Source organism: Curcuma longa, unplaced genomic scaffold, assembly GCF_044706935.1.
Source record: "Curcuma longa cultivar G26 ecotype Majalengka, Jawa Barat unplaced genomic scaffold, ITB_CL_G26_1.1 contig_16493, whole genome shotgun sequence".
Taxonomy (NCBI): Eukaryota; Viridiplantae; Streptophyta; class Magnoliopsida; order Zingiberales; family Zingiberaceae; genus Curcuma; species Curcuma longa.
Window position 1 is genome coordinate 1 of NW_027430367.1, and position 19,251 is coordinate 19,251.

General features: G+C 37.0%; 2 protein-coding genes across 2 annotated transcripts; both read left to right on the top strand.

Annotated features, from left to right (window-relative positions):
- The first annotated feature begins 1,499 nt into the window (after positions 1–1,499).
- LOC141816402 (uncharacterized) lies at positions 1,500–4,379 on the top strand. The gene is made up of 3 exons (XM_074704184.1): positions 1,500–1,557; positions 1,661–4,286; positions 4,364–4,379. The coding sequence occupies exons 1-3, from the start codon at positions 1,500–1,502 to the stop codon at positions 4,377–4,379; spliced, it is 2,700 nt and encodes an 899-aa protein (XP_074560285.1).
- Positions 4,380–5,086: 707 nt separating this feature from the next.
- On the top strand, positions 5,087–8,424 carry LOC141816403 (replication protein A 70 kDa DNA-binding subunit B-like). The gene is made up of 10 exons (XM_074704187.1): positions 5,087–5,378; positions 5,566–5,839; positions 5,915–6,011; positions 6,111–6,235; positions 6,327–6,405; positions 6,509–6,638; positions 6,786–6,937; positions 7,081–7,201; positions 7,841–8,096; positions 8,212–8,424. Exons 1-10 carry the CDS (start codon positions 5,238–5,240, stop codon positions 8,331–8,333), a joined length of 1,497 nt encoding a protein of 498 aa, XP_074560288.1. The 5' UTR covers positions 5,087–5,237; the 3' UTR covers positions 8,334–8,424.
- Positions 8,425–19,251: the final 10,827 nt, after the last annotated feature.

The following is a 19,251-nucleotide window of genomic DNA, read 5'->3' on the forward strand; positions in this document are numbered from 1 at the left end:
ACCAGTGTTTTACTTTCATTTAGCAATGATTGTTGGAATTTTGAACATTGTCTCATTTTCACTGTGATTGTTGATAAGTGTTTTGCTTTGATTTGGCGATCATTGTTGATGTTTCAAACATTGTTTTGTTTATACTTTGGTTGTTGATCAATAATGGTGATGTCAGTAATTGTTGACGTTTCAAACATTGCTTCAGTTTCATGCATAACATGGACAAAAATGCCTTACGTCGAAAAAAATATGCAGAAATGTCATCTGATAAAAAAGCTGCTATTTTGGAAAGAAGAAGGCAGATGCGATTGGCTAGAAAAATACAACTAGCAGATTTTGATCTAGGTAGTCAGAGTAGTCAGATAGGAGACTCTGAGGTAATCAAACTCATGATGGTAGCACTTATGTTGGGAGAGCTTTTTTTGCTTAAATTGAAACCAAAGTTTTGTTTCTTCTATATGACACTTATTCATCATGTAAGCAGCCTCTACGAGAAAATATACCATCATACCTATAGTAATCGAGCCCGATACTCAATGCACAGAGAATAATGGTTCTCGCTCCTGTGCTGTAAGAGGTTAGGAAAATTTTTATTCCTGCATTAGGTTCTCTGTTTGTGCTTTTATCTTCTAAGGTGATATGGTTAAATGAATATTATTGGTGTTTTGTTAGGGAAAACATGTGGATGTAATTTACCAACAGAAGCAATGAGACTTCCTTCTGCCTTAGATTGTCAACACTGTGGAGCAAAGAGATTTTATTTAGAACCTCCTAATTTTTGTTGTGCTGGTGGTGAAGTCTTTTTGGTTTGTCCTCCAATGCCATATGATCTTCGATCCTTGTTAATTGGAACAGAAGAACAATCAGTACAATTCAGAAAAAACATTAGGACCTATAATAATCACCTTGCCTTTACTTCATTTGGTGCAAAATATGATAAGACCTTAACCCAAAATCAATTTGGTGTTTACACTTTCAAAGTGCAGGGTCAAATTTACCATTTCTTAAATGGTTTGCGACAAAATAGCTCTGAGAAACCTTCTGGAATTCAGTTCTATTTTTTTGATACTGAGGAAGAACTACAAAGAAGACTGGATTCGTCAAAAAGATTAGATAAAGAAACTCTAAGATTGCTTTTGCGCATTCTTGAAAACAATCCATATTGTAGGTTTTTAAAACAGTCAAGAGAAATTCCTAACATTGAGAACAAAACAATTGTCTTGAGTGCAAACCCTTGTTTAAACCAACGAAGATACAATCTTCCTTCGGTCTCTCAAGTAGCAGCTATTTTTTCTGAACAGGAGGCTGATTCTTATGATCAAACTATACACATTCAGATTTATAGTCTCTCAAATACAAGTCATAGAATCAAACATTACTATGGTTGTTATGACCCTTTGCAATATCCCCTTTTATTTCCACGAGGTGAAATTGGTTGGCATCTTGGGATTCCACGGGACAAAAAAAGGAAAAGAAATAGTCTACATCAACAGTTAGAAGATGGCGATATGATTGAACCAATCAGTTTTAGCTCAGTTGATGAATTATTAGAGTTTGAAAGCTCAGGTGAATTTTTTTGTAGTTATGTTTAGATTGTCAAACTAAGTGCAAACTTTTTTTCCCCTTCTTTTCTTGCTCGATGTTTATACTTTTTTCCTATGACTTCTAGGTGCTGACAAGGCCAAAAACAGTAGCAGCACTGTTACCGCTAGGGAGTATTATTGTTATAAGTTTCAAATGAGGGAGAATGATGAGTCTATGCTTGTGCATACAGGAAGAGCATTTCAACAATTTGTCGTTGATGCTTATATAAAGATTGAGTCCTGCAGATTAGATTTCCATAGAAAAAAACAGAATGAAATTAGAACAGAAATGTTGCAGGGTGTTCTTGATAGCTTATCTTTTGGACAAACAAATGGGATCAATATAGGTCGTAGAGTTGTTTTGCCTGCATCGTTCATAGGTGGCCCAAGAGATATGAGGCGTAGGTATTTAGATGCAATGGCACTTGTTCAAAAATATGGAAAGCCAGATATTTTTTTGACAATAACTTGTAATCCAAATTGGCCTGAAATTCAAGAAAATTTAAAATATGATGAAACTCCAAATGATAGACCTGATCTTTTAGCGAGAGCTTTTAGGGCGAAGTTAGAACTACTTAAGGTAGAATTGTTTAAGAAGCAGATTTTTGGTCAAGTAGCTGCATACGTATATGTCATTGAATTCCAAAAAAGAGGCATGCCACATTGCCATTTTTTGCTCATATTAAAACTTGGTTCGAAGCTTCTAAATCCCACAGCCTATGACCGTATCGTTTGTGCTGAAATACCGGATCCAAAGTTACATCCGTATTTATACTCTTTGGTTACAAAACACATGATGCATGGCCCATGTGGTTCGATGAATATAAACAGCCCTTGTATGAAATCAGGGAATTGCAAAAACCATTACCCTAAGAATTTTACTAGCCATACTTATCATGCAGATGATGGTTATCCTCATTATCGTAGGAGGAATGACGGCCAAAGAGTTAGGATTAGAAATCATGAACTAGATAATAGGTGGACTGTTCCATATAATCCATATCTTTTGGCCCTGTTTGATTGTCATATGAATGTAGAGATATGTTCTACTATTAAATTGGTCAAATATCTATACAAGTACATCTACAAGGGTCATGATGTTGTTAAGTACTCTTTTATATCCATAGATGATTGTACTGAAATAGATGAAATCAAAGAATTTCAAGATGCAAGATGGGTAGGTCCATCAGAAGCTATGTGGAGAATTTTTGCATTTAAATTGAACCAAGTCAATCCAACTGTTTATACTCTTCAAGTTCATCTTGATGGTCAGCAGTTTGTGTCATTTAGTAAGAGTTCTGACTTGGTTATGCTTGCTGAGAATTCTCACTTTAGTAGGACAACATTGACAGAATTTTTTTGGATGAATAAGCAAAATAAAAAGGCTCAAGACTTGAAACTTTTGTACAAAGAATTTCCAAAATACTTTGTATGGTGTGGAAAGACAAGGACATGGTTTGAGCGAAAGAGGGGTGATGTGATTGGTAGAATGGTTACAATAGATCCAAAGGATGGTGAACGATACTATCTTCGCCTTCTACTTTCTCATGTAAGGGCTCCAACTTCTTACGATGATTTGATGACAGTAGATGGCAAAAAACTAAATTCATTCAGACAAACTGCATTAGAGCTTGGATTCTTACATTCTGATAATTACATAGAACAAACTCTCCACGAAGCATCCCAATTCCAGATGCCCTATGCATTGAGGTCTCTCTTTGCGATTCTTCTTGTTTATTGTTCTCCTAATAATCCCAAAACCCTTTGGGAAAAATTCAAGAATGATTTATCTACTGATATGCAAAGGACTTATACTCGATCAGGACATAATTCTTTTTATATCCAAAGAAAAGTGCTGCAAGCTATTAACACGTATCTGATGCAAATGGGTAAAAATCTTAAGGATTATAATTTGGTCTCAAATGAAGATGATGTTGAGGATGATGAACAATTCACTAGAGAAGTTATAAGTGAACGAAACATTCCTATTACAGCTGAAGATATGTTGTTAAGTGAAAAGTTAAATCATGAACAACGGCATGCATATGACATCATCCTTGAAAAGGTATTTTCTGCTAATGGACATGCCTTTTTCATAGATGGTCCTGGTGGCACCGGAAAGACCTTCTTGTATCGTGCACTTTTAGTAACCTTAAGGTCTCAAGGATTCACTGCTATTGCAGTGGCAACTTCTGGGGTTGCCGCATCAGTTTTACCAGGTGGAAGAACAGCTCACTCAAGATTTAAAATACCTCTACACTCATCAGAAAATCAAGTTTGCCAACTTAGCAAACAAAGTGCTGTTGCTAAGTTAATTATTCAGGCCAAATTAATTGTATGGGACGAGGCATCCATGGCCAGACGAGAGTCATTGGAATCATTTGATTCACTATTGAAAGATTTAATGACTTCTGATAGACCGTTTGGTGGAAAAGTTGTTGTTCTCGGTGGTGACTTTAGGCAAACATTACCTGTAATTGAAAAAGGATCAAAACAAATATTGATTGAGTCATCAATTGTTAACTCACATTTATGGTCAGGGATTCAAAAGATTTACCTCAAAGTGAATATGAGAGCCATTCTTGATCCAATATTTTCTGAATTTTTATTAAGGGTGGGTGAAGGAAGAGAACTGGTTGATGAAAATGATGATATCAGTTTACCACATGAGATAATTATTCCTTACACAGAAAAAGAAGAATCATTGAACAGGTTATTTATTTATTTATTTACATTTTTTACTTTATTTCTTTTGCATTCAAGTTTTCTTCATTTTTAATGGATTAAAGATATTCAACAGGTTGATCAACTGTGTTTTCAGAGACTTAAACTTCTATGCACAAGATCCCATACAAATGATCAATAGATGTGTTTTAGCTCCAAGAAACAATGCTGTTGATGACATTAACCATCTACTGATTGAGCGATTTCCTGGTTCTTTACATATTTATACAAGTGTTGATAAAACTCTTGATGAGAGACATCAAGGAGATTTTGAAGATTTTTTAAATTCCTTGAATCCAAGAGGACTGCCTCCTCATAAACTACTGCTAAAACATAATTGTCCCATAATACTTCTTAGAAACTTAAATCCAACTGATGGACTTTGCAATGGAACAAGGTTAATTTGCAGAGAATTAGGACAGAGTATAATTACTGCTGAAATAGCTTTTGGTCAACACAAGGGGCAAATTGTTTTCATACCTAAAATTTCTCTTCATAGCCTTAACACCGAAAACTGTGGAGTTTCATTCAAGAGAGTGCAATTTCCAGTTAAATTATGTTTTGCCATGACAATAAACAAATCCCAAGGCCAAACATTAGATTATGTTGGTTTGTATCTAAAAGAACCTGTTTTCTCCCATGGTCAATTATATGTTGCTCTTTCAAGAGCTAAAACTACTGAAGCTGTGAGGGTTCTTATTATTCCTCCTACTTTTGATGAAAAAAAAAATGACACAAAAACAAGTAATGTAGTTTATAAAGAAGTGTTTGCTCTGGCACAACATTGATACGCACTCAGAACTCTTCTTTTTTTTGTGTGTTAAGGTTTGTACCATTTCAATAACATTATCATGTTTTTGCTCATGCTTCAAAATTAAAGATAGTAAATTTACTATTTCATTTTTCTAATATATTTTTACACCAATTTTTTTTAGTGTCATGGCTACTGTTCCGATTGATAAGTTGACAAATGATGATCAACCTTGGGTGGCTACTATTACTGTTGAAGAAAAACTGAACCTTATTCAGTCTATGAAAAGCCCTACGAAATTTCAAAAATTTATTTTTTCTGATACTCAGGTAAAATTTAGTATTCAATTTCTTCTTTAGCAAAATTCATATTCCTTATTAGATTGAATTTTTTTTATTTAGCAAATCATATACCTCGTTTTGTTATATATGCTCTGTTAGATGTAGTTATGTTTTATCAGATGTGTCTACATACAAATTTTTCCTAATTGTAACTTTCAAAATTAACGCTGCACAGGGAGCTAAGGTTGAAGGAATCATGTTTAATAGAGCAATTGAAACAATGGCCTCGAAACTCCAACCTTATAAAAAGTATCGCATCAGCAATGCTCAAATTAGAGAGATCAAAGATCCAAAATATAGACCAGCTAATGTTCTGATGCAATGGGTAATAGGTGTTGATACAGTTATTGAAGAAATCGATGATGATATCATTGTTCTTCCAATCAAGTATGACTTCACTCCATTTCAAGATCTTGGCCAACATGTGGACAAAAAAGATGCTGTTGTTGGTGAGCAATAATTAACTTTTATCCCATTACTTTAGAATTTAGTCTTTCTTACAATATTTGGTATACACATTGTAGATATCATCGGAATTGTGGTTGAAGCATTTCCTGTCAAAGCTGTATCAACAAAACATGGCCCCACTAATGTCCAAAAGTTTCTTCTAATTGATGATAGGTATGTTGAGACAAGTTTTGATTTACCATTGTTTTATTAATTTTGCGCACTTTTATTTTCTCCATATTAACTGTTTTATTTTTTTTCCTTTCTGTAAAGCATGCATTCCATAATGTTATCAATTTGGAAAGACTTTCTTGTTAATGAAGGGACAATTCTCTTGAACGAAGTGAAAAAATTTCCTATTTTGATAGCACGGCGACTTCGGGTGTCCTATTTCAATGGTAACACCTTTTCTTATTAACTTGCTTCTTTTGCTATATATAACTATTTGTCTTTTATATCCAATTTTTAATCAACCAATCAATTTCATAGGGATTGAATTATCTACACATTTCAACTCAGTTTTGCTTGTTGACCCACCTATTGCTGAAGCTATGCGTTTGAAAAATTGGTCAGTACTATATATCTTATTTTGCCTCCCTATAAAAAATAAAACATTATATTTCTTCTTCCTATTTTAAGTAACATGTTAATTTATTTGTTTGTTATTAAAGGGTAAAGAGAAATAGAAAAATGATTCAAGACTATGTCATTGGCAAGGGCACAAATCAGCATACTCACAATGTGACCATTCCTACAGATAGCAACATTACATTGCTTGCCAATATTTTGCCATTTCAAAAGGTAATTATTCACTTATCCATCCACTTTTAGAGTAATCTAAAGTTTTTATGCATGAGTAACATAATTGTTTGCTTAAAGATAATTGCTATATGGAAAAATTAAGCTTCAAGGAAATTCCTATTCTATTGTTTGTTCATGCATGATCAGGTAGCTCTTATCAAGGCCAAAATAAACTTCAAGGAAATCATCCAAAAATATTACTATATGGCATGCAAAAAATGCTTCCACGCAACCACAGCTGCCTATCATTATGAATACACATGCAATTTCTGCAATGAAAAGCAATTAGCTGAACCAAGGTAGTTCGATAGCATTTTCTTTTTCCTATATATTGTTCTAATTTTCTACGATCATGTTTTGAAATATTTATAGATGTCAGTTTGAGGTTAATTTCTTATATATTGCTCTAATTTTCTGCCATCATGTTTTGAAATATTTATAGGTGTCGGTTTGAGATTAATCTAAGTGATGAAAGTGGTGCCATTACAGCAACTCTTTTTGGAGAAATGGCTGAGCAAATCTTAGGCTTAACTGCAACAGAAGCTATGAAGACACCTTCAAAAGTTGGTTATATTTTTATATCTTATTCTTCTTTAAATGCTTTTTTCCAAGGTTTTTTTTCCTTTCAGTTATCTATGTGAATTGATTTATCTATACTTTGAGATAAAAATTTTTTCTTCATAATCAATGTTCAAAGTTTGTTTTGAAATCTTTCTTCTTCAACTAGAAAATGCCTTTTGGTTTAGTGTTATCTCTATTTTAAAGAAACAAGACAGTCTTCACTTGTGGCAAATTTTATGAAAACTTTGTTTGTGGCAAGCTTGTAAGAAATACTTGGGAAATTTTGTGTCTTTTTACCCATTTTATCATGAGGCTAACCAACTATTGGCCCCATTTATATTTCTATGTCTTTTGGCCTTTTAACAACTAAAGTGTGTTGTTAAGACTTGATATCTTGGTTATCATGTGATTATATTATGATTAAATTATGGTGCGCAATTTTAATTGTCGCATGTTCATATTAACAAAATTATTCAAATGTAGACAAGTCTTCATATACATAGCTTTGTATTTATAATATTAACTATAAAACTTATAATCAGAATGGATCATATTTCACTTTCATGTTGTAGCAAACCAATCAATGCATTCATTTACCGGTCAGTAAGAAATATAATTAGTTTGCTCTATGTTTTTGGCAGATGCATATTGATAGTGTCCATTCATCTTTGGAAACAAAAGAATATATAATCCAGATCAAACCTTCAAAACAAAAGGATAAAGAATCGCAGCACAAATACTCCATTGTATATTGTGTCGAATACAAGCATGTGGAAAAGTCATCAAATCTACTGACTCATCCAATTTGTGAAAGCTCAGGAGTATTAAATTCCAAAGAACAAAACCTGAATATTCAGGAGTATGCAACCGATGTTACTCTGCCATTGCTCTCTCCAGGTAACATTACTGACATTGTTGTACTGTATAATTAGTTTAGCTAAACACTATGCTTGTCTTTAAAATTTAAGAGATTTGTGACACATACGTTCTTAAATATTGTTGAATGTTCTAGACACTGAGAAAGCTGCAAGCTTAGACGTGCGCACATCTCTTACTGAAAAATTTAGATTTGAAGATCCAGCTGCTTCCGATGACGATAGTGAAGAAAGAAACCCCAAAAGACGCAAAGCCTAAAGCATAGCATCGCTTTTCTAAGGTTTATGAAGAAACTTTTGTTAAGTTAATCTTTTTATCAGGCTGATTTTGGGTGCTTCTGATGGATTCTTCATACATGAAGAATGTGTTTAGATGTAATCAGTTCTTCATGACTGAAGAAACTAAGAAACTTTTGTTTGATACAATGTTCATGAAAAAACTTTTGTATACTCTTTTGTATGATGCATCCAATCAACCAATCCCACTTTTGTTCTGATAATCTGAGCTTGGTAACTATTTTTGATCTATTACTTATGATTACTAAACTTGGAAACAACATGGATAAGTTATTAAAGGAGACTGTATCATGGCAACTGTGCATGCACCGATTAGATGGTCCTTGCTCCACCACTGTACACCTCCATGATGTTAATTATTTTGGAATGCCGGATGATATTGTTTATTTATTTATTTATTTTTAACTAAGAAAAGAAGTTTAGGGTCACTGACTTTATAGAATTTGCAAGCTATGCGGATAAATCTGTAAGCCAGTTTATACTCTTAACCTATCATATAATATCACCAAGAGGACAGACATTAATTATAATATCAAGATATTGTTATTGAAGGTGTCAATCTTCATCAACACGATCCTCACATGCGATATTGGCCCCCAAGGAAGTATTTAGCCTCCTAATTGCTAGCTCTTGTAGTCTGTCCAACTCTCTTCTTGGTGACTAATTTTTAGCATTCTGTAAATTCCTCACCAAGAGGACAGACACATTAAGCAGTGGCCTTTTCAAATGCAGGCATAGTAGTAATCATCTTACCAGTGTTCAGCCTTTTCATTTATCAAATTACAGGTTATAAAGGAGATGACTAATGCAGGGGTAGACTATTGCTTCAAATGTATGGACATGGCATCCTTGGTGCATGAAGCATTTGCTTTTGCTTGCTGCCCAAAGGTGTCTCACTCATAATTATTTTTCCATGTAGATATTCATTCTCAACCTTATACATGCTTGTCAACGTACACTCCTTCATTGCAATATCACTTGCAGTATTAAACATATCCTTGGCTAGATTTTTAGCATATCTTATGGGTTTCGAATTTATTTTCTTGTTATTTTTCCTCTTGCCCTTCCTCTAAACGTTTTGTTGGTCTGGAACTTAATTTGGTTTCAAATTTATTTTCATTAGTAAAATGTCATATGTCCATTCTATATATTTAATTCAATTTTAGCATATGCAAGCCTTTCTTTTTACGTGAACATGCTTGTATTTATACTTATATTTAAGCTACCAATCACGAATACCAATACTTATGGCACACACCGCGCAACGAGCGGTGCATGTACCACCTGCTAGTAATAAGTCTTCTGAAATCAACCCTCGAGACTCAAAGAGTCATCTCAAGAGTGACCAAATGAGGTAGAGTTTCGTCTTGTATGGTATCGCGTTTGGATTTTCCGTAAATATGAGTGAGAAGATGAGTACGTTACGTAGCTTGCTTGGATTGTATTAATTGTCAGTATTACAATCTGGAATGATAAGGGCAATATTGATGAGGAGATCGAGCATGCTTGGATGTGGCCGCAGTCTTTGTTTTTGAACATCAGGAAACAACAGAGTATAAATTTATAGCGAAGCAAACAGTAAGTTCAAAGAGGATAATGAATCAAAATTGCACTTTGCTGCAGCCGTTCCTCAATCGAAGACTACATTCCTATACCAACCCATTTGAATTTATCACTCTAAAGAGGAACCTACCTTGACTTACGCTCTATTTGAGAGGAGGTGATGAAGCTCTGTTTGAGAGGAGGTGATGAAGAAAGGGGAGAGAAAGGTAAATAAAAGGAAGGAGAATTTTAACCCTTATTTGAGATGAAGTGAATTAAAGAGTAAAAAGGGAGAAAATGGTAAGCTTTACCTTTATATATTCATAAATTGTTACAATTTCTTGCACTCGATCTGATATGGATGTAAAGGAGGAGAAAGGAAACTCAAAAATATTTTATTTCAATTTTATCCCTATTTTAAAATATTAATTCTTAAATTAACTCATCTGTTTAGGTATTTCGTCTTTGCATTGTTGCTCCTCATACAACATGCGGTGCCACCATCTAATGTCCAACCGCTCACACTCCACGACGTCAACGCTGGCCCTTGCCGCAAATCTCTTCGAGGACAAGACTTCAAAAGGATATAGACATGTAAACCTAATCTGTTTCTTCTCTTCCTCCCAGGACAAGAACTTATCCAAAGAGCATACATTGTCTATTCTATGACATTCCATATCTCAGCTTCTACATGCAATACTGATAGAATTTTACAGTTTCTCATCCGTCCTTTACATGCATTGTCTTTTTTTATTCCCCTTTCTTTCTTCCCAAACAATATAATATATGTTACGTTAATGAACCTTCCATTCCTTTCAAATAAGGGGAACATAAATACTTTACTTTTCGTCCCTTTCCCTTCCTTCTCCTTCCTTTCCTTTCCATTAAAGTTTCTTCTCTCACCCCATCCAAACAAAGCGTTACAGGGGCTTCTCTGCGGGAGGAGAGAACCAAAAGGTTTGCAGGGGCCTCAAGCCTTGAAGGAGGCAGATTGTGGAAGAAGAGAAGCACGACTTAATCTGGAGGTTGAAAGGATTAAGTCCCCATTAGGGGATTAATCTACATTTGAAAGGTTTATACTTGAATTAACACCAACAATAATTATCATTAAAGTATTAAACCTTATTAAGTGATCTAATACTTGTAGCATGAAGGGGGATTTATATAAATGGATGTGGATTCAATGTGTAGATCTAATAACCCAATTCATTAATATTAATGGGTTGTTAACAGGTATGAATTTTATGGTGGATGGTCCCTATAGGATGGCCAAGATATAAGGAGGAAGCCTTGATTCATTTGGGCATGATCTTGGGATCTTGATCAAGAGCTTCTTCTTCCTCCTCTCTTCCCCATATTGAGAAGGACTACGGTTGTTGTTCGATCCCTACAGAAGACTTCCGTTGCATTGCAGGAATCCTTTGGCGACAAGTAAGAATCAATGACATTGACTTGACTCAAGTTAGCCTTCGTTGTCGTTGCATTAACATTTCAATTTTTGTATTGCCTTATTGTTGATGATAGCTAGATCCTATTTAGATGCATCATTGATTGAGTTAGGATGTATCATATTATTGCTATCAATTGTTATCAGAGTTTTAGGATTGCTTTTATCATCGATTTTAAGATGTAATGATTATTTTCGACGATTTGGTACATATACATCAATTTCGCATTCCATTCCATTTGGATGAGTGAAATTGATGCATATCCGTAGAATGTAGCATGGATAGGTTAGGATTTAATCTATAGATCAAGTTTTTCACATTATTTACGAAGAACATGATTGATGGTGTGATTTTAGATTTTTCTGAGTTGAAAAATCACATTCAGAAATCATCAGTTACCAATCGATTGGTTAATGAGCATAAAATTATGAATAGTAGGGTTTGGAATCGATGATCGGTTGTCACCAATCGATTAGTCATTAGGATCAATTGATTGATGAAAATTTCACACACAAAACCATCTTAAATCGATTATTGTCACCAACGATTCATTGACATGGATTAATCAATTACTCAACTTGTGTTTGAACACAGTAGGATTCCAAATCGATAATCGATTGGTTTCACTAATTGATTGCCATGAAAACCAATCGATTGTTGAACCTTAGGGTCGCGATACAATAGGGTTTGGAATCGATTGGGATGATCGATTGGTTGCACACTAATCGATTGCCATGAGAGCCAATCGATTGTTGTTTATTGGGTTGTCCACAGAAGGTTTTTGAATTGATCAATGGGATTGATTGGTGTTCACCAATTGATTACTGAGAGGTGATTGATTGGGGTGGATGAATTCATGAACAATAGCCTTCTGAATCAATCAGGGAACTCGACTGCTATTGACCAATCGATTACCATTGGTGGGCAATTGATTGTTGTGTCTTGAAAATGACACATAAGGTGTATCAATCGATTGCTAATTGTTGGTAATCGATTGATCAATATAGCAATCGATTGGTAGCTGACACCAATCGATTGATAACTGATAAGCTGCATTTTCAATAGTTTTTTCTTGGATTCTTCTTCGTGCTTGCTACTTAGTCGAGCCAATACTATCGCCAAAGCGAGAACTATTGGGGAGGCTAGGGGTATTTGCGTAGAGGGATGTATATCCATGCTAAAGATGGTTGACCCAAAGGAAAGTCATTCTTTATGCTGGATGTATGTTTAAGGAAGCTCACAAATCTAGTTTGGCTTTTAAGTCATGCGTATAGTGTATCGGCCCAAAGGAAGGGGCACTATGTGGCAAATTAGAAGTATTGTGAGTATAGTTGAAAACATAAACTAACTAAGGAAGCTCATAAATAAAGTATCATGTGCATAATACATCGGCCCAAAGGAAGGTGAGTTATGTAATAGATAAAGGTGATTATGAGTTGTTTGGAGAGTACCACTAGCAAGTTACATTTTTAGTCCAAAGACTTAATGTAATGTTGCACTAGATATCTCAATTAATGCTCATAAAGTTGCATGTTTATTTATTGCATTTTGTTACTGCACAACTATAAAGATACATGTCATTGTTTGTTAAATTGAGCTATGTTCTTTGCTTTTGTTTATGTAGCACTCTCAATATCTGTCAATCTGAACAACATCCCCATGCTTACCGCCACAAACTATGGACAATGGAAAAAAATATATTATGGTTTTATTAGGCTGCATGGATCTAGACTTTGTATTTAGGCACAATCGCCCTGCACCTTTATCTAGTGATTCCACTAGTAGATCAAAAGGTGATCTTTGAAAAGTGAGAGCAATCTAATCGCATGAGTCTAACCATCATGAAGATGTCTATTCTGGAATCCATTAGGGGTTCGATAACTGAGAATGAGGATGTCAAAACCTTCATTAAGGAGTTAGCAAACCAATTTGCCTCAAACGAAAAAGTTGAGACTACCACACTTCTTACGAAGTTGATGTCCATGTGATATAACAGAGAAGGGTAGCATAAGAGAGTACATCATGGAGATGTCAAATTTGGTTACAAGGCTTAGGACACTAAAGCTTGAAATGTCTGAAAGCGTACTTGTGAACCTTGTCCTAATCTCTCTGCCTACACAGTTCACTCCTTTTAAGATTAGCTATAATACTCAAAAGGAAAAATAGACACTGAATGAGCTTATAGCTCAGTGTGTACAAGAGGAAGAGAGATTAAGACATGACACATATCATAGTGCTCACTTTGCATCCTCATCTTAGTATTCGAACAAGAAGAAGAAAAATGATAAGAGTAAGAGTAATAAACTTACAGTGATTGAGGCTTCAGGGATATAAGGTGCAAAAGCAACAAGATTTGGAGCCAACTTATTTCTTTTGTAAAAAGAAAGGTCACCTGAAGAAAGATTATCCCAAATTCGCCAACTGTTGAGTCAAGAAAGGTAAACTTCTCAACTTTGTCAATTCAGAAGTCAACCTAGCTACTGTACCTAATAACACTTGATGGATAGATACGGGTGCAACTACTCACATAAGTGTAACTATGCAGGATTGCCTTTGGAGTGAATGTCAATTGATGTTGAAAGATTCATCTATACTGAGAACTGACAAAAAAGCAAAAGTAGAGGCAATAGATGTCTTTAGAGTTTATTTAGGGAACAATGTACTTTTGAATTTAAAAAATACATTTGTAGTATCGCTCATTTAGATGGAACTTAATTTCTATTTCATATTTGGACAAATCCATGGATACACTTGTTCATTTGGAAATGGAAAGTTTAATATTTTTAAAAATTCTATTTTATGTGGTATTGTTCCTTGATTGACAAACTATACAAATTAGACACTGAAACTCATACATATAATATTGTGATGCATAGTATAGGTGTGAAGTATGGTGTGACAAATGAGAATTCATCTATACTGTGGCATAAACATTTAGGACATATCTCTAAACAATATCTAGAAAGGTTAATATCACTAAGAATTCTCGATTCCCTTAATATGTCATAATTTAAAATCTACATTGAGTGTATCAAGGGGAAGACAACTAACAAAACTAACAAGAGTTCAAGATAGAGTAATGGAGTCTTAGAACTTATACATACGAATATATGTGGATCATTCCATAAGGCTTTTTGGAATGGTCAAACATACTTTATATGTTTTATAGACCACTATTCCCAATATGGATACTTGTACCTTATTCATGAGAAGTCGTAATCCTTGGACATGTTCAAAACCTTCAAAGTTGAAGTTGAAAATCAACTTGGTAAGAAGATTAAGGTTGTAAGATTAGACTGAGGTTGAGCATATTATAGTAGATCTGATGAATCAGGTGAACAACATCCTAAGTCATTTGTGGATTACCTTGCTGAGTGTGGAATCGTGGTGCAATACGCTATGCTTGGAACCCTTCAACAAAATAGTATAGCAAAGCGACAAAATCAACCCTAAAAAATATGGTGAGAAGTATGATTGCATTTTCTTCTCTACCGAAATCTTTATGGGATGAGACGCTCAAGACTACAATTTACTTGCTCAATAGACTTCCTAGTAAGGCAGTAACAAAAATCACATTCGAGTTGTAGACAAGTAGAGCGCCTAATTTTAGGCATCTACATGTTCGGGGTTGTCCAGCTGAGACTATGCCTTATAGGCTTAGCTTAACGAAAGAAAATTGAACTCAAGAATCGTTAGTTGTCATTTTGTAGGATACTCTGAAAACTCAAGGGACTTCAAGTTTTTCAACCCCTTGAGTAGATTCTTTTTCGAGACGGATAATGTTAGAAATTTGAATGGAAATAAAAGGTGGTGGAAGGAGGAAGCTCCTTTGTGAATGGGAATATAGTCCCACATTGGAAGTTTCAAGGCATAGTTGTTGGTTTATATTGTGTCACAAGCATTGATGTTGTGAACAAATGCATGGGGAGAGGCTCTCTCTCACGCGTGGGTGCGCAAGGGGGGTGCAAATCCAGGGCCCGAATTGCACTACCCGCAAGGTAACTTGTGTGCGAGCGCGACTTGCGCGCGTCGAATGTCGGACCGGTCAGGGCAAAATTTGCCCAAGCGAATGAACCAACATTTTGCCACTTGAAAATATTTTTGCTCAAATGATAAGTATGCAATTTAATGTTGCATGAACGTTGATGCAATTGAATGCATAAACGTATGGATTCATGAATGCATGAACGTATGGGCATGAATGCAATTTAATGGCATGAATGCAACGTATAGATGAGAGAATCTATATAAGACTCCAAGTCTTGAGCAAAGAGAATTCAATTCGAAGCAAATCCACCTATAGCCCCCTCTTCTTTCTGTCGTGATAGTGTTCGGGTACTATCTCAGTTCGCCGCGATCTGCCTGTGCTTGGTGGTCAGCGCGGTTCTGTCGTTGTATCCTAGGAAACAGACGTCCGTCGTAACCTCTAAGCACCGACGGAGGGGACGAATCTGTTTTAAGGAAACTGCGTTGAACGCAGGCCTCGACATCATCCTCTCGGCGTCTCGGTACTCGGCCGACTCGGCCGACTCGGCTCTCTGTTCTCGGACGACTCGGCTCTCTGCTCTCGACTCTCGACCGACTCGGCCAACTCCACTCGGCCGACTCGGCACTCGGCTACTCGGCCGACTCGGCACTCGACGACTCGGCCAACTCGGCTCTCTGCTCTCGGTGACTCGGCCGACTCGACTCGGCTCTCGGCTCTCGGCGACTCGGCCGACTCGGCTCTCTGCTCTCGGCCACTCGGCCTCTCGGCACTCGGCAACTCGGCCGACTCGGCTCTCGGCCAACTCGGCCACTCGACGTCTCGGCTGACTCGGCACTCGACGACTCGACCATTCGGATTGACTTAGCATCGGTGATCGGGAAAACACCAGCCCCTGCTGGCAGCTTGAAATTATCAGTTCAAGCCATCTCTACAGATAAGTTGAATTGTATTGAAATTTAGCAAAATATTAATCTCTCCGACAAAGATTGTCCAACAATCTTAAAACAGATTCGTGTTCTGTTAACATGGCCACAGAAAAAGTTGAGATGCAACAGACTCAACCTGTGACGGCCCCCTCCGCCCCGATTGGTAATGTTCCAATCGCTCATGGGGAAAGACCAGAGAAGTTCACTGGGTTGAACTTCAAGCGTTGGCAGCAAAAGATGCTTTTTTATCTGACCACGCTGAATCTGGCTTGATTCTTGACTGAGGAACCTCCCGAGCATACTGAGGATGCAACTGTAGTAGAAACTTGGAAGCATTCTGAGTTTCTATGCAGAAACTACATCCTCAATGGCCTTGCCGACTCGCTATATGTTGTGTATAGCATGAAGAGAACGGCTAAGGAGTTGTGGGAGTCCCTGGACAAGAAGTACAAGACGGAGGATGCAGGGGCTAAGAAATTCATTGTGGGCCGATTCTTGGACTACAAGATGGTTGACTCCAAGACGGTAATCAGCCAAGTCCAAGAGCTTCAGGTGATCCTGCATGAGATCCACTCGGAAGGCATGGTGCTGAGTGAGACCTTCCAGGTGGCAGCGATCATAGAGAAACTCCCTCCCGGCTGGAAGGACTTCAAGAATTACCTGAAGCATAAGCGAAAGGAGATGAATGTGGAGGACCTTATTGTCCGACTTCGAATCGAGGAAGATAATAAGGGTTCCGAGAAAAAGATGTTCTCTCAGGCTACTGTAAAAGCCAACGTGGTCGAGCACGGTCAAAGCTCGAAACGGAAGAATTCTAAGTCTTCCAAAATTGGACCCAAAGGAGGCATATCCAAGAAGAAGTTCTCTGGGAAATGCTTCAACTGTGACCGAATCGGTCACAAATCTTCGGAGTGCAGAAAGTCGAAGAAGAAGCAGGAGGCCAACCTGAACGAGGGACTAGAGGTGGACGACCTCTGTGCTGTGATCACCGAGCTGAACTTGGTATCTTCAAACCCTCGACAATGGTGGATGGATACTGGTGCTACCAGACATGTCTGCTGCAACAAGGAGCTGCTCCACAACTTTGAAGAAGTCAAAGGGGAGAAGCTGTACATGGGGAACTCAGCAACCTCGGACGTAATGGGCCAAGGAAAAGTGGTGCTGAAGATGACCTCGGGCAAGGAGCTCACTCTGAACAATGTGTTGTATGTTCCGGAGGTTCGGAAGAATCTGGTCTCCGGATCACTTTTAAGCAAGCATGGTTTTCGCATTGTATGTGAGTCGGATAGAGTTGTTTTATCCAAGAATGGAGTGTTTGTAGGAAAGGGCTATGTAACTGATGGGTTGTTTAAGCTCAGTGTAATGGCTATTCGGCCAAAAATTAATAAGAATGAAAGCTCTTCCACCTATATGCTTGAGTCTTCATGTTTGTGGCATGGTAGACTAGGACATGTTAACTACGATGTACTGCGCAGATTAATTAACATGCAAAGCATACCTACATTCCACCTTGACCCGAAACACAAATGTGAGATTTGTGTTGAAGCAAAAATGATAAGGTCATCCTTTCAACATATTGAAAGAAGTAGTGAACCACTCGGCCTAATCCACACCGATGTATGCGACCTTAAAGGTACACCAACACGTGGTGGAAATAAATACTTCATCACTTTTGTAGATGATAACACAAAGTATTGCTATGTGTATCTTCTCAAAAGTAAAGATGAAGCTATAGAGAAATTTGTTCTCTATAAGAATGAGGTTGAAAACCAACTTAATAAGAAGATTAAGGTGGTTCGAAGTGATCGAGGTGGTGAATATGTATCACCATTCGCTGAGTTGTGTGCTGAACATGGAATCAGACACGAAACAACAGCTCCTTATACTCCTCAGCAAAACGGTGTTGTTGAGAGAAAGAATCGTACTCTGAAAGAGATGATGAATGCTCTTCTATTGAGCTCTGGATTACCAGAGTACATGTGGGGGGAAGCAGTGTTAACGGCTAACTACCTTTTAAATAAGGTTCCCCGAAAGAAAATAGAGAAGAGCCCTTATGAGTTGTGGAAAGGAAGACAACCATCCTATAAATACTTACGAGTGTGGGGGTGTCTTGCCAAAGTAATGGTGCCTGATCCGAAGAGGATCAAGATAGGACCAAAAACTGTTGATTGCATATTTATAGGATATGCACATAACACTGTGCCTACCGATTCCTTGTGTATGAATCTCAAGTACCGGAGATACACAAGAACTCGATTATTGAATCGAGAAATGCTTCATTCTTCGAGCATGTGTTTCCTTATAAGACCCGAGAGGAAGGAAGTTCCTCAAAACGGATATATGAATCACAAGAGGAAGAAGAAGTAGATGAACCAATTGAGGTTGAGCTTAGACGGAGTAAACGAGCTCGGGTAGAAAAATCCTTCGGAACGGATTTTATCACTTTCATGTTGGAAAGTGATCCCCAAACTTACTCAGAAGCGGTAAACTCTTCTGAGGGTCCTCAATGGAAAGAGGCAATTGCATCTGAGATTGATTCTATCTTGCAAAATCATACTTGGGAACTTGTGGATCTTCCCCGGGGAGTAAACCACTAGGTTGCAAGTGGATTTTCAAGAAGAAAATAAAATCAGATGGCACAATTGATAAGTACAAGGCTCGATTGGTAATTAAAGGTTACCGACAACGTGAAGGCCTTGATTACTTTGATACATATTCTCCGGTGTCGAGAATAACTTCCATCAGAGTATTGTTGGCTATTGCCGCTCTATGGAATCTGGAAATACATCAAATGGATGTAAAGACCGCCTTTCTAAACGGTGATTTAGAAGAGGAAATCTACATGGAACAACCTGAAGGATTTTCTGTGCCAGGACAGAAAAATAAGGTTTGTAGATTGGTAAAGTCATTATACGGCTTGAAACAGGCACCAAAGCAGTGGCATGAAAAGTTTGATAATGCCATGAAGGAATGTGG

Bases quoted from the DNA above. Each gene is read 5' to 3' on its own strand.
- LOC141816402 (XM_074704184.1), top strand. From the start codon at position 1,500: ATGATTGAACCAATCAGTTTTAGCTCAGTTGATGAATTATTAGAGTTT. The intron at 1,558-1,660 runs GTGAATTTTTTT...TATGACTTCTAG, and splicing joins ATTAGAGTTTGAAAGCTCAG to GTGCTGACAAGGCCAAAAAC.
- LOC141816403 (XM_074704187.1), top strand. From the start codon at position 5,238: ATGGCTACTGTTCCGATTGATAAGTTGACAAATGATGATCAACCTTGG. The intron at 7,202-7,840 runs GTTGGTTATATT...TGTTTTTGGCAG, and splicing joins CTATGAAGACACCTTCAAAA to ATGCATATTGATAGTGTCCA. The intron at 8,097-8,211 runs GTAACATTACTG...TGAATGTTCTAG, and splicing joins TCTGCCATTGCTCTCTCCAG to ACACTGAGAAAGCTGCAAGC.